Below are 15,162 nucleotides of genomic sequence, written 5' to 3' on the forward strand. Positions count from 1 at the left end.
ATGCATACCACAAATTACACCCCAAAACACATTCTGCTATTACTCCCGAGTACGGCGATACCACATGTGTGAGACTTTTACACAGTGAGGCCACATACAGAGGCCCAACATGCAGGGAGCGCCATCAGGCGTTCTGGAGCACCCAGGACAATTCTGACATTTCTCTCCTACATGTAAAAATCATCATTTATTTGCTAGAAAATTACATCGAATCCCAAAACATTATATATGTTTTTTTAGCAAACACCCTGGAGAATACAATGGTGGTCGTTGCAACTTTTTATCTCGCATGGTATTTGCGCAGCAATTTTTCGAATGCTTTTTTTTGGAAAAAAAACTGTTTTGTGCTTAAAAAAAAAAAAAAACACAGTAAAGTTAGCCCAATTTTTGCATAATGTGAAAGATGAAGTTACACCGAGTAAATCGATACCTAACATGTCACTCTTCAAAATTGCACAGGCTCGTGGAATGGCGCCAAACGTCGCTACTTAAAAATCCCCATAGGCGACGATTAAATTTTTTTTTTACTGGTTATATGTTTTGAGTTACAGAGGAGGTCTAGGGCTAGAATTATTGCTCTCGCTCCAACGTACGCAGCGATACCTCACATGTGTGGTTTGAACACCGTTTTCATATGTGGGCGGGACTTACGTATGCGTTCGCTTCTGCATGCGAGCACATGGGGACAGGGGCGCTTTAAAAAAAAAAAAAAAAAATTTTATTGTTCATTTTACTTTATTTATTTTAGTTTGACATTTTTTTCCCCAAAAATAAATTTTTTGATCACTTTTATTCCTATTACAAGGAATGTAAACATCCCTTGTAATAGGAATATGGCATGACAGGTCCTCTTTACAGTGAGATGTGGGGTCAATAAGACCCCGCATCTCACATCTAAGCTGGGAAGCCTGGAAAAAAAAAAAAAAAAAGATTCTGGATTTGATAGTATTGGCGAGTCGGTAGAAGCACCGGAGGGCGGCGGGAGGGGGGGGGGGGGTGTCTATGGCTGGGTATTGCAGGGTATCACCGACTATGGCTGGGTATATCAGAGTATGGCTGGGTATCTCAGAGTATGGCGTTGCAGAGTATTGCGTTGCAGAGCATTGCAGGATATTGGAGGGTGTTGCAGAGCATTGCAGAGTGTTGCAGGGTATTGGTGGGTGTTGCAGAGTGTTGCAGAGCATTGCAGAGTGTTGCAGGGTATTGGCGGGTGTTGCAGAGCGTTGCAGAGCATTGCAGGATATTGGAGGGTGTTGCAGAGCATTGCACGGTATTGGCGGGTGTTGCAGAGCATTGCAGAGTGTTGCAGGGTATTGGTGGGTGTTGCAGAGCATTGCAGAGCGTTGCAGAGTGTTGCAGAGCATTGCAGGATATTGGAGGGTGTTGCAGAGCATTGCACGGTATTGGCGGGTGTTGCAGAGCATTGCAGAGTGTTGCAGGGTATTGGTGGGTGTTGCAGAGTGTTGCAGAGTGTTGCAGAGTGTTGCAGAGTGTTGCAGAGTGTTGCAGAGTGTTGCAGAGTGTTGCAGAGTGTTGCAGGGTGTTGCAGGGTGTTGCAGGGTGTTGCAGGGTGTTGCAGGGTGTTGCAGGGTGTTGCAGGGTGTTGCAGGGTGTTGCAGGGTGTTGCAGGGTGTTGCAGGGTGTTGCAGGGTGTTGCAGGGTAATGCAGAGTGTTGCAGGGTAATGCAGAGTGTTGCAGGGTAATGCAGAGTGTTGCAGGGAATTGAGGGGTTAATTTTCGGTGAGCAGCGATGTGGGCACTGCAGATGCAGCCCACATCGCTGCTGACACCGATCTCCTCCCCCTCCGCTGTTCCGATCGGTACAGAGAGGGGGAGGGAGGAACCGGCGTCATAACATGACGCCGGTTTGTTTACAAGTGATCACTCCGTCATTTGACGGAGCGATCACGTGGTAAACGGCCGCGACGAGCGGCCGTTTACCGTGATCCGTGATGCGCCGGGTCCTGTGGACCCGGCGGTCACGGATGCTCTCGAGTGCGCGCCCCAGGGGGCGCGCGAGAGCGGAATTCTGGGAGGACGTCATATGACGGCCTCCCACAGTTAAGAAACCGCCCTAAAGCCGTCATTCGGCTATAGGGCGGTTATTAAGTGGTTAATTATAATGCACAACATTTTGGCTTTAGCATATTAAAGCTTGGTATAGATCAGGGGTCTCCAAACTTGTCAAACAAAGGGCCAGTTTAATGTCCTTCAGACTGTAGACGGGCTGAATTGTAGCCAGCGGGGACACAGTGTCCCGAAACCGGCATCATTGAGAATAAATATGGCCTCCGGGTTGGTGGTCAATAGGAGGAAGCGGAGTGCCCCTATTAGTAGGAGGAAACGTATCCCATCATTGGTATCAGTTGAATAAATATTGCCCCATTGTTGGTGTCAGTGGGAGGAATAGAGCCCCAAGGGCCAGATAAAGGCTAGCAAAGGGCCACAGTTTGGAGACCCCTGGTATAGATTTTTTTTTTTTTTTTTTTTTTTTTTGCTGGTTGTTTGTAGATTTTGTAGTCTTGTAAATAACAGACAAGTTCTTCGTACATCCATACCTTTGCCCATATCTCATATTAATCTCATATAAATATATTAAAGCGGAGGTCCACCCTAAAGTGGAACTTCCGCTCATTGGAATCCTCCCCCCCTCCGGCACCACAATTGTCACTTTTCAGGGGGGAGGGAGGTGCAGGTACCTGTACAGTACAGGTATCTGCATCCACTACCGGCGTATATTCTGCAGAAGGTACGCCCCTTTCCGCAGAATCTACGCCCCTTTCTGAAAGTCCCCCGCTGCCTGCTGGGAAACACACGGATCCCAGAGACAGCGGGGACCATCCTTATTGCGCAGCGCGACTCGCGCATGCGCAGTAGGGAACCGGGAAATGAAGCCGCAAGGCTCCACTTCCTGATTCCCATACCCAAGATGGCGGCGGCAGCACCCGAGAGACGATCGAGAGATCGGCTTCGGGTGCCGACATCGCGGGCGCGCTGGGCGGGTAAGTGTCACTATTTTAAAAGTCAGCAGCTGCAGTATTTGTAGCTGCTGGCTTTTAAAAAAAAAAAAAAAAAAACGGCGGACTCCCGCTTTAATGGCATACACAGGTGTTCCCTAGAAATATAAATTTTTATAGGGCAATGTCATTTCTTACAGCAATTCATAGCTTGCAAACCAGAGTTTCCCCTCTGTTGCATTGTATGTACCTTGTAGTATTTTTTATTTATTGTTTTAAGTCAGATTAAATTAGATTTGTGTCTTCCTACACTGTAAGCACCAATAGAAACACACAGCCCCATAGCCTAGGATGGCAGGGCACTCCCCAGCTCCTCTCTTGTCCTTCCGCAAGCTTATAGACTGACTACAGACTGCATTGTCCATTGTTAACCCTTTCTTGTGAGGGCTGAAAGCTTAGGGAAGCAGCACTGGTTAATACAGAGATCTACTTCACTGTTCATCCATTGGGAGTCTGGCAGCCCTGTAGGGGTTCTAGAAATTGTATCTTGTGCTACTCTATCAAAGCGCTTTTATCTCTTCTCAGGCTCTGTATTCTGTGTCAGCCTGGATCCAAAGGACAGCGCCCTTGCAGTGACCGGGGGAGAAGATGACAAAGCTTATATCTGGAGAATAAGCGACGGAGAGACCCTTTTCGAATGCACTGGTAAATAAATTAAAGGTGCAGTTTGGCAAAACTAAAGTTTCGTTGTAATTTTTTTTTTTTTTTTCTCTAGGTGCTACAGAGCATGTTTTAAAGACATTGTGGGCTTTCTAATAGGAAACCCCAGTACTGCCTTTATGGTTTTGGTAGACTGTATAATTCAGATCTATTTTCAGCACAGGATTTTGATTCTTCTCCCGCACAGATGATGTCACTTTTGACGTTTGTGGAGCACTGTCCACACAGTTGCATCATTCATTCACGCAGGTCTGTGAATGCAGTAAACTACAAGTCCCATCTTCCACCGCAGCAGAAGGACTTGTTCTTTAAAGCGGAGCTCCACCCAAAAGGGGAAGCTCTGCTTGTTTGTCTCTCCCCCCCCCCAAGCTCCCTCACTGCCGAACCATTCACAAAGTGCAGTGCCCTTTGCGCATGCACACTAGGAGTCCAGCTGTGAAGCCACAAGGCTTCACTGCTTGTTTCCATCAGCCTACATGGCGGCGGCAGCACCCGAGAGCCAATTGAGAAAATTCAGCTCGGGTGAAGATACTGCTGGATTCATGGACAGGTAAGTGTCCTAATAATGGAAGTCAACAGCTACAGTATTTGTAGCTGCTGACTTTGAATTTTTTTCTGATGGAGCCTGGAGCTTTGCTTTAATGAAAAATGAGTGCGGTAATTACCACACTCAAAAGTCCATCGATACTTCCTCTAGCTCTCCAACTGAAAGCCTGTGCCTCCAGTATGGACAAGAAGCTGGAGGAAGAGTATGCAGGAACCTGGCAATGCACCTGCCTTCCACTGGTGGCAAGTTCAGTGCTTTGCAGACTAAAAAAATAACGAAAAATGGCAATTTTGTTTTCTGCAGATATATGCATTTACTTGTTAAATGGTAATAAAAAAATAGTAGTACATAGAGTTGAGCTCAAGTTTCTAAAATCACTACAGCTTCACTACGGTCATAATAAATTATAACCAGCATTCATGTGAAAAAAACACACACAAGTAAGTTTAGTTGATAGATGAATAAAGTCCCAGAAGATACACAGGTGATGATCCTATTACAGTAAAATGATAGTGCACTGCACACCAAAGTCCCCGTGTCATACTCCCATTTTGGGGTTCGCACTCACAAGAGAGGTGAACACATCAGGCATTGCTATGTATGGGCAACGGTCAGCCTCGGTATCATGGAAAGGGTCACACTTTATCCTACGATATCCACCGGTACTCGGATAGAAGAGTCTCAAATAGCGCAATATTATTTATTCTTCTTCAGTACTGCGGGACATCCATGGCCGCAGTACTGAAGAAGATGAAACAATATCACGCTATTTGAGACTTCTATCCAAGTACCAGTGGAGATCGCAGGATAAAGTGTGACCCTTTGTGTATTTATGGGCAGCACAGTGGTGTAATGGTTGGCACTCTCGCCTAGCAGTAAGAAGGGTCGCTGGTTTGAATCCCAACCATGACACTACCTGCCTGGAGTTTGCATGTTCTCCCTGTGCCTGTGTGGGTTTCCTCCGGGTACTACAGTTTCGTCCCGCACTCCAAAGACATACTGGTAGGCTAATTGGCTTCTGTCCATAATTGGCCCTAGTATAGGAATGGGGACCTTGGATTGTGGGCTCCTTGAGGGTAGGGACAGATGTGAGTGTGCAGTGTACAGGGATAGGGACAATTGTAGACACTCACGTTGAACTGGATGGACTAGTGTCTTTATTCAACCTTACTAACTATGTATCTTCTGGGACTTTATTCACCATCTATCAACTGAACTTACTTACTGTTTTTTCACATGAAAGCTGGTGATAATTTATTATGACAGTAGCGAAGTTGTAGTGATTTTAGAAACTTGAGCTGGACTCTATGTACTCATGTACTACTATTTTTTTTCATTACTATTTAACAATACTGTTATGCATGGCATTTAAGCGTCTGCTGATGTGATTTTACTTATAATGTTAATACGTATTTTAGTTTATCTGTCCCTTTTACATTATTTAAAGCGGGATTCCGCTCTTTTTTTATTTTTTTCTTACCTGTCTCACTGGTGGGCGAGTGCTACCTTCGATTGGCATCCACGTCCGGCGTTTATTTGACCCCCGGCGCGCCAAATCTTTTCCTCAGGATGACTTATAAAAACCTGCTCTGGCATTTTCCATTTTAACTGTGGGCGTCTGAAGCCCACAGGCATTTACTTCCTGGTATATGATGACGTCTGGCTCCCAGCATGCTCCGCTCCATCTTGCACATGCTCAGTGAGAGCAGTGACAAGGAAAGAAAAACTTTCATTGTCCCCCATGGATTCTTGGGAAATTTCCCAGGGACCATTGCGAGGACGATAGCCACGCCTACTCCCACGGGAGGACAACCCGGAAGTCAGCTGAAACATTTGAAATAAAAGGTAAGTAAATAATATTTTTTTTTTTTCAGGGTTCGTTTAGGTAAGTATGCGATCTGTTGATTTTAATAACATGAACTTTCATTTTTAGGTACCAAACCACTTTAAGAAACCTGATACTCTTATAGCGCCAAGATAGTGGAAGCAGGTCTGGGTTTCACTGTAATTTTACATTATATGCATTTACGTGTGTGTGTGTGTGTGTGTATATAATTTTATTTTTATTTTTTTACAAAGGTGGAGTTGGCCTTTAAAAGCCCAAAACCCTGTCGATTTTCCTTTTGTTTTAATCCTGGATCATCTGCACCAGTTTTGCAACCTAATCTTACAACTTGGCCACTTTAGGCTGCGCTCTTTCAGTAAGCCACTTTCTTATTGGTTGACCCTTCTCTCCTCTAGGTCACAAGGACTCTGTCACCTGTGCAGCTTTCAGCCATGACTCCGCCATGGTTGCAACTGGAGACATGAGCGGGCTCCTCAAGGTGTGGAAAGTGGAGGGTGGTCAGGAGATCTGGTCATTTGAAGTTGGCGACTTAGAGGTGAGGAGATCAAGGAGTACTCTTGGCATTTCACCTACTCTGTTTCGTTAGATTATTATAATATATGTGTGTGTGTGTGTGTGTGCAGAAGAATGTGGCTGGGTTTACCTTTTATTTTACATGCTGTCATATTCAGGGCAGTAAGAACAAACCTTCCCTCCACTCAGTGATGCTTTAATTTTAAAGGGATTGTAAAGTGATTTTTTATTTTATTTAAAATAACAAACATGTTATACTTGCCTCCACTGTGCAGGTCGTTTTGCACAGAGTGGCCCCCGAACCTGCTCTTCTGGGGTCCCTCGGCGGCTGTCTCTGCTTCCTCCTGCAGATGCTTCTCACGTTCATGTGAGCTCCCTCGCATGGTGAGAAGCATCTGCGGGCGCGCTCCCGTGATACAGCCGGCAGCTATAGCTGCTCACTGTATCACTCGGCCCCGGCGCTCCGCGTCAGTGGATGTGATTGACAGCAGCGCGAGCCAATGGCTGCGCTGCTTTCCATCCACTCCAGCCAATCAGCGGCCAGGCTGAACGGTGGAAAGGACGTCGGGGGACGAGCGCGGGACTTTCGAGGGGTGAGGTAAGTAAAACGGGGGCTGGGGGCGCCGGGACTGTCAGATGTTTTTTCACCTTAATGCATAGAATGCATTAAGGTGAAAAAACATTTACCTTTACAACCCCTTCACGCTTCCACCACCCTGGTACTCTGTTGGAACCCAGAATCCAAATTCTGTGTGAGCTCTATGCTGGATACTGTCAGAGTTATCGATGGGCTACTTCATCCTCCTCACGTGAAAGTGTTTGTACCTGGTGGTTGGACCCTCAGACCCGAGTCCTGCATCCTGGGAAGAGGTCACGTGCTCCTCTGTACCTGGATGGTTATTAGGTCCCTTTCACACAGGCACCTCCGTGAAGCGGAATCCGCTCGCTCAGTGGGGGCTCTGTCCGCTACTTCCCCGCTGAGCAGGCGGATGACAGGTCTGTGTCTGCTCTGCCTAGGCAGAGCGGACACGGACACAGTCCTGCTCTCCTCATGGGGCTGTTTGATAGACACTAACCGCCTGTCCGTTTTTTCCATTCGATCCAATCCGCCAGACTGATGGGGAAATAGGTCCACCATCCGTTTGTTTTTGGTGGACCTGATCGGATGGCGGTGGGTGTCAGCGGACATGTCTGCAGACGTCCGCCGCTCCATAGAGGAGGCTGGAAGGTCTGGTCTGCCTGTGTGAAAGGGGCCTTATTATTATTATTATTATTATTATTATTATTATTATGTTACAATACAGTTTCAATACAAATAAACTTTTTATTTTTATTTTCGTTTTTTGCCGCAAAAAAATTATTATAGAAGTCGTCTACCAATTTCACCTAAAGATTGGTCATATATGGGTATAAAACATAAATATAAACTATATTATAAAAAGTATTGGGACGCCTGCCTTTACACCCTCATGAACTTTAATGGCATCCCAGTCTTAGTCCGTAGGGTTCAATATTGAGTTGGCCCACCCTTTGCAGCTATAACAGCTTCAACTCTTCTGGGAAGGCCGTCCACAAGGTTTAGGAGCGTGTCTATGGGAATGTTTGACCATAGACCAAGCGCATTTGTGAGGTCAGGCACTGATGTTGGACGAGAAGGCCTGGCTCGCAGTCTCTTCTCTAATGCGCACTCATCACAATGACCTCTAAATAAAGGTTAGTGCTTTTTAGCTGATTTTAGGGATGTCGTCATGGCCGTGGATACACTTGTTCGCTGATGGTAGCTGGTTTCTCACCGTTGGTCTATGCATCAGCTTTTCAAGTATGTCTTGCTTGCAGTAGACAACTTGTATGCTTCTTCCTGAACAGGAATCCACCTTGCAGCCAGTGAAATGCGCTGTGATTGGCTGAAATGAATCCAACGCATGGTGTTCATGGAAGTTGTAGTCCTCAACCACCCCAGTCCACCTAGTATGACCTAAATGTACCTTTTCTGTAAATCAAATACATGACCTTCCATTTGCACTACAGGTGCTTTACCTTTTTGATTTGAACCAATGACCTTCAGTTTGCACAACTGGCACTTGTAAGTCCTGCGCCACCTCCAGAGTCCTTTTAATATTGCTTTAAAGTGTCACTAAACCCACAACAGTAAAATCAATCCATATATGCAGCAAAGTATGCTTGTTCTACTCGCGGTGGAACTTAAGGGGATAATCCTGCACATTGTATAAAAAGGCTGTTTGATCCTGTCTCCTCTGATCCTCCCCTTCTTTCACTGTCCCCAATTCATCTCTGGATAGTACAGAGCCTTGGTGTGTATTGTTAGAAAGTGTTCCCCCCTAAATCTTCTTCCAGGACAGACCATGAAATGTATTTCCTCCAACAGGAACAGGAAACGTGTCACCAAGTACACTTTAAAAGGAAGTCCCTCTTCTAATCTGGTCAGTGTTTGTATTTTCCTCCGTCCAAAAGAAGATTAAAGAGGGATTCCACCAAAAAAAAAATATTAAAAGCCAGCAGCTATAAATACTACAGCTGCTGACTTTTAATAAATGGACACTCACCTGTCCCAGGTTCCAGCGAGGCCGATCGATCGCTCGGCTCTCGGCTGCTGCCGCCACCATTCTAGGTGAGGGAATCAGGAAGTGAAGCGAATCGGCTTCACTTCCCGGTTCCCTACTGCGCATGCGCGAGTTGCGCCGCGCAATAGGAAATCTCCGCGCTGTCACTGGGACCCGTGTGTGTCCCAGCAGACAGCGCGGCAGGGCAGGAAATGGCGTAGACTCCCACGGGAGTCTATGCCCGGAAGTGGGTGTAAATACCTGTCTTTGACAGGTATCTCCACCCCCCTGAAAGGTGTCAATTGTGACACCGGAGGGGGGGAGGGATCCGATCAGCGGAGGTTCCACTTTAGGGTGGAATCCCGCTTTAATCACCTGGAACCTGGGTGAGGGAGGCCTCTGTTTTTCTGGCTGTCCTTTTCTTCCACCCATGCCTTTACCTGCCTGGCTCCAGTGGGAGCAGCTAGTAGGTTTTTCTGCAGGATTGCCTTCCATGACAACTCCTCAATATGCGAAGGAGGTAGCTTGGTACCCTTTCTCCTTCTGTGCCTAGGGACTGGCATGGGCAGCGTTAGTTCCCAGTCCAGGTGTCTGGGTGCGAGCACTGTAGACACTTTTTTTTGGCAGGGGTTTGCGCAGTAGCTGCTTTGGCAGGGGTTTGTGGCCTGTCTGTTCATTTTTGAACATGATACAGAGGCATTAATCTCACTAGGAGGAGAGTCATTTCCAGGACCTGGAGCGTCTGGTTCCAATCCTCATTGTTGGCACAGGCTGGCTGGTGCCTTTTTTTTTTTTTTTTTTTTTTTTTTTTTTAATACCATTTCCTTCAAGCACAGGCTGTCAGGGCGCCACAGGTGGGGAAGCTAATATTGCATTTCGGATTCTTCAATGCAGACTATAGCTCAGGCAGATACAGGCTCCCTTGGCACCATCAGGAAACGGGTAAGATGGAGGTTACTGTATCTACTTTCACTTGTGTTTCCTTCTAGGTTTTCATATAGAGTGTTTGTTTATTTTTTTGGGAGGGTGTATGTGATCAGCACAGTGAGAATTAGCATGGTCCAGACAGTCAGACAGGTCAGGGGCATGGAAGCCTCATAGGACAGTCAGTCAGAGTAGAATGAAAACCCCTTCTACAGGCTTTAACCAGACACTGATAGAAGTCACAAGACTGCTATATACTGCTAAGAGAAAATATTTAGCAGTTTATATTTACTAAAATAACAGCATTTCCATGTTCTGTGTACTGTGGGAGACCAGATATAGTGAATGCAGGCTCCTGGGTTAAGTAACACTTTAATGGAATTTAGGATAGATTGTACTACAAAGCCTGAAATGCTGGCTTTGGTTACATTGTGTATTAAAGGCTAAAGTTCAAGTTTTTACCTATTTTATTTTTTCTAAATTCCAGCACCCCTATGTATGTACCAATATAGCACTAATATATTTATTTTGCAAAAAAAAATAGTAAAACCGCTTTCCATTTATTCTACACACTCTTACCTCACTATCTTCATAGCTTTAAAAACACTGATCCATTACTTCTGCCTTACTTCTTGGACAGACTAGAGGTCATGTCACAGGAAGGAGTTTACAAGCTGGCCTCATTAGCATCCACCCTCAGTTGGTCAAATCCTTCCTGTGACATAACCTAAAGTCAGTCCAGGAAGTAAGTCAGAAGTAATGGATCAGTGTTTTTATACAGCTATGAAGACAGTGAGGTAAGTGTGTGTGTGTAGAATAAATGGAAAGCGGTTTTATTTTTTGCAAAAGTACATTAATGCTATATTGGTACACAGGGCTGCTGGCATTTAGAAGGGGGAAAAAAAAATGTAAACTGTGAACTTTATCCTTTAATGCAGATGCGTTTCATACCTTCTAGTGTCATTATAATACCTTTGTCAACCTTTTGAAGGGTAGGATCCTTTCCCCAGAAACATGCTTGCTGTACTTGATGCTCTTAACCAATAAATGCTTTAAAAAGAAAAAACCTCAAGCAAGATATGCGTTTTTTTTTATACTAGGTGCTCTTCATCACACACTTAAAGTGTTAGTAAACTCTGTTCTAGCATTATTACCTACAGGTAAGCCTATAATAAGGCTTTCTTTTAGGGTACTGTGAATACCTCCTAAACTTGCACTTAGGAGCTCTTCAGAGTGCGTTCAGCCAGTGACCTCACCGGTGCATGCACTCTGAAGGTGCAGCTTACATGCGCAGGAGTGATGTCATCACGCCCCCGGCCACTCATGTTGCCAGAGCAATGCAAACTCGGAAAGAAGACCGGGAGGGGATGGAAGCCCTCTTGGTAGTGACAGTGCGACGCTGGAGGGCTTCCTTCTAAGACAAGTCTCTCATAATGTGCTAGTATGTAATGTATACTAGCACATTATGACCTTGACTGGCAGGGAGATGTTTTATTTTTCCCATGAACTGAGGTTTATTACGGCTTTAAAAAGTTATGACATATGGAAGACCGTCATGTTCTAAAACATCATGTTACTAAGGATCTGCAGCATGCTCTGCCTTTGTTTACAGTTCTCTACATCTCACCCATCATGGCAGCTTTCTTGGTCTGACATCTCTTTTCTTTCTTCAATTCCAGTGGTTGCAGTGGCACCCCTGTGCCCATGTACTACTAGCGGGCACTGCAGATGGCAACACCTGGATGTGGAAGGTACCTAGTGGCGAGTGTAAAACTTTCCAAGGACCCAGCTGTCCCGCTACCTGCGGCCAATTCCTTCCTGATGGTAAACCTCTTATTTTTGCTTTTTATAACCTGTGATGGTTCAAGTGACGCTAATCTCTGGTGTAACCACTTCCATACCGGGCCTTTCTACGTGTAAAAATCAGCATCTTCTTTGCTAGAAAATTACTCAGAACCCCCCCCCCCCCCCCCCAAACATAAAAATATATATATTTTATGTCGCATGGTATTTGGGCAGCAATTTTTCAAATGCAATTTTTAGGAAAACTTAAACCGTATAGTTAGCTCAACTGTAGGCATCAGTCAGATATCTCCACTCAGTCCAGGATGTCATATGACGTCCTACGGATGGCAAGTGGTTAAAGGGAAAATACTACTCGCTTATGTATTAAAGCGGTGCTCCACCCGCAAATTTTTTTTGTCAGCAGCTACAAACACTTACCTTTTTATTAAGGACACTTACCTGACCTGGGAGCCCGCAATGTCAGCCCCCGAGGCCGATCCGTCCATTGGATCGGGTGCAGGCGCCGCCTTTCTAATTAAGGGAAACCAGCAGTGGAGCCTTGCGGCTTAGGATACAGAATCGTAGGAACTCAGTGAGCACATCATTGGGTCTGAAATAAGGTAAGTAATGAAAATAGGTTTCATTGAAAAGTTTCACCTGCATGTCAAAGACGAAGGAAGAACAGGAAGAGGCAAAATATGGGAAGATTAAAGTGATTTGTAAAGTTATTAAATAAAAATAACAGGTCTGGGTTTTGCGCGGCCACGAGCCCTCCACTTTTTGGTTCCCACGCTTGGGTTCCTGTCCCCTCCTTGTGTCTAGAGCCCCCAGGGGAAGCTGCGGCCATTAACAGACAACAGGACTGTGCCCCACTCCCTTGTCACTGGCTTTGATTGACAGCACTGAGAGCCAATGGCTCCCGGTGCCCCAGCGAGACCCGGAATTAAGGGGAGAGAAAAGGTACAAAAAAACGTGCAGGGCATTGGATCGAATGAGGACAGAAAAGGGTGGGGGGGATTTTGAACCTAAACATTTATCATCTTAATGCAAGGAATGCATTAATGTAAAAAATGTTTAGGCTTTACAACCACTTTTTTTTTTATTTTTTTTTAAAAGGGTAAAGTTTATTGATCTTTCACAAACAGAAAAATGACAACAGCCATATTGCATAGAGTACATAATAGTATGTCAGCGAAGGAACATTTTGTTTACTTATAAACGCATTGTCCAAGTATATAGTAATGTATACATCCTCTATACTGTATCTGGAAAAATGAATAAAGCCGAACCTAGACGGGAATCCTGTGGGGTGTTCAATCTGATTATTTGAATAACCTGCATGAAACATAACAAATATCTGAAATAGCAACTATATAGGTATAGCTTTACACCTACACTGAAGACAAACACTTAACTAAACTACCATATTTATCAGAGTATAACGTGCACTTTTTCCCCCTAAAATCAGGGGGAAATCGGGGGGTGTTATATGCCGATCCCCCACTATTTTTAACCCTTTCTGCCGCTCTCTGCGGCTTCCGGGTATCTTCGGCCGTTCTCGGCGGCTTTCGGAAAGCCACCGAGAACGGCCGACTGTGGTCGAAAATATCCGAAAGCCACCGAGAACGGCCAAAAATAGGCCGAAAGCCGCCAAGAGCGGCCGAGAATTGGAGAGCCACCGAGATACACAGGACATCCGCTCTGTATCTCGGCAGCGCCATTTTTAAATGGCAAAGCCACAGACAAGACTGCAAATGACTGACAAGGCTAAATGCAAGGCTGCAAGTGACACTGATAAGGCTGCATTGATGGGCATTTAAATGTAAGTTTCCTAAACTTGGGGTGCGTGTTATACTTCGATTAATACAGTATTATGTTTGAGACCTCACCGCACACCATTTAGCAAAATGCTGGTCCTTGTAGTCATCTTAAACGCCCACGACTGAAGTGACCCACTCCGTCCAGATTTTCTCCAATTTTTTTGTTGGGGCATCCCCTAAAGATGTATGTTAGTTTAAACAATGGTAATGCTTTATTAAGTCCACCCAAAGTTGAACAGGTGGAGGTATAGGGTTTTTCCATTTGATTGCCAAAGCTTTTTTGGCATAGAAGAACACTATATATGGGCTAGAGTTGTTTGAGGGATTATAGTGGCGCCAACCGATGGTAGCGAACACATTTTAAAACCTGTATAAAGTTTATTTGTACCAAAATAAAATCGGACCAATATAAAATAGTCACATATGTCCATTTAGTGGTCAGGAGAGCTTGAGTATGTGGATGGTCAAAGTGTTTTTTCCCCAACATGTTTCGCTGCGGTTGGCTTCTTCTCCTGTCTGCGTACCTGTAAGGGAGGAGGGGACCATGCGACCAGGACACAAAAAAGACCAGATTGGTAAATAAGCGCACCAAGATAAAATGAGGGCGCCTACAATTAAACAGCAACGCCAGCAATTGGGTTGAGAACACAAACAGAAGCTTATGTAGGTCGCCCTCAGTGAAAAAATAAGCTTACGTAGGTCACCATATTGAAGTTTTTCTCAACCCAATTGCTGGCCTTGCTGCTTAATTGTAGGCGCCCTCATTTTATCTTGGTACGCTTATTTACCAATCTGGTCTTCATGTGTCCCCTGTGGTCGCATTAATGTGTTTACTACTATCTGTTGGCACTGCTATAATCTCTCAAACAATTCTAGCCCGTACATACTATTTCGGGATGAGGTGCCGGATCTAACGACGTCACCTAGCCACTTTTTCTGCACAAAATAGAACAACATTATTGTCAGTAGGGTCTTTTTAGAACTAGTCGGGTCCTCCTCTCAAGTCCCCTAACGGACATCTCACTGGGGAACTGATATTTGGAATGGCCAACCTTTCTTCTAAAAACCTAAGGACTGCCATCCAAAATCTTCCAACTCAGGGGCACAACCTAATCCTATGAAAATAGTCACCCACTGCAGCCTGGCAGCGGTGACCTAGTGAATCTACCCTACCCACCTTATACAGACATGCTGGGGTATAGTGAATTTGATGTAAGAAGTGAAATTAGTATTTTATCTCTGGCTGATATCACAGAGGGTAATAGAGATCCAATTAACTCCAACCATGATTCTTCCGTTGGGGAAGGGATATCAGAGGTCCATTGTCTAGCTATCTTCTCCATCCAAGGAGAGGCAGAGGTGAGAAGAAATACATTAGTACCGAGAAATCCGTCTTTATGTGATCGTTCTCAAATAACAGAGGATAGTTTCTTAACTATGGACAAAACCACTGAAGTTGGCACCACATCCCTTCATTTTTGAAGATAT

General features: G+C 45.1%; 1 protein-coding gene across 1 annotated transcript in view; it reads left to right on the forward strand.

Annotated features, from left to right (window-relative positions):
- Nucleotides 1-15,162, forward strand: part of AAMP (angio associated migratory cell protein) — a 57,113-nt gene that overhangs the window by 11,110 nt on the left and 30,841 nt on the right. The window contains exons 4-6 of the mRNA XM_077449636.1: nucleotides 3,544-3,663; nucleotides 6,467-6,606; nucleotides 11,749-11,893. Coding sequence (XP_077305762.1) covers nucleotides 3,544-3,663; nucleotides 6,467-6,606; nucleotides 11,749-11,893 — 405 coding nt within the window. The remainder of the gene's footprint in view (nucleotides 1-3,543; nucleotides 3,664-6,466; nucleotides 6,607-11,748; nucleotides 11,894-15,162) is intronic.

Source organism: Lithobates pipiens, unplaced genomic scaffold, assembly GCF_037356315.1.
Source record: "Lithobates pipiens isolate NorthernLeopardFrog02 unplaced genomic scaffold, aLitPip1_a1.2 Scaffold_22, whole genome shotgun sequence".
NCBI classification, from domain to species: Eukaryota; Metazoa; Chordata; class Amphibia; order Anura; family Ranidae; genus Lithobates; species Lithobates pipiens.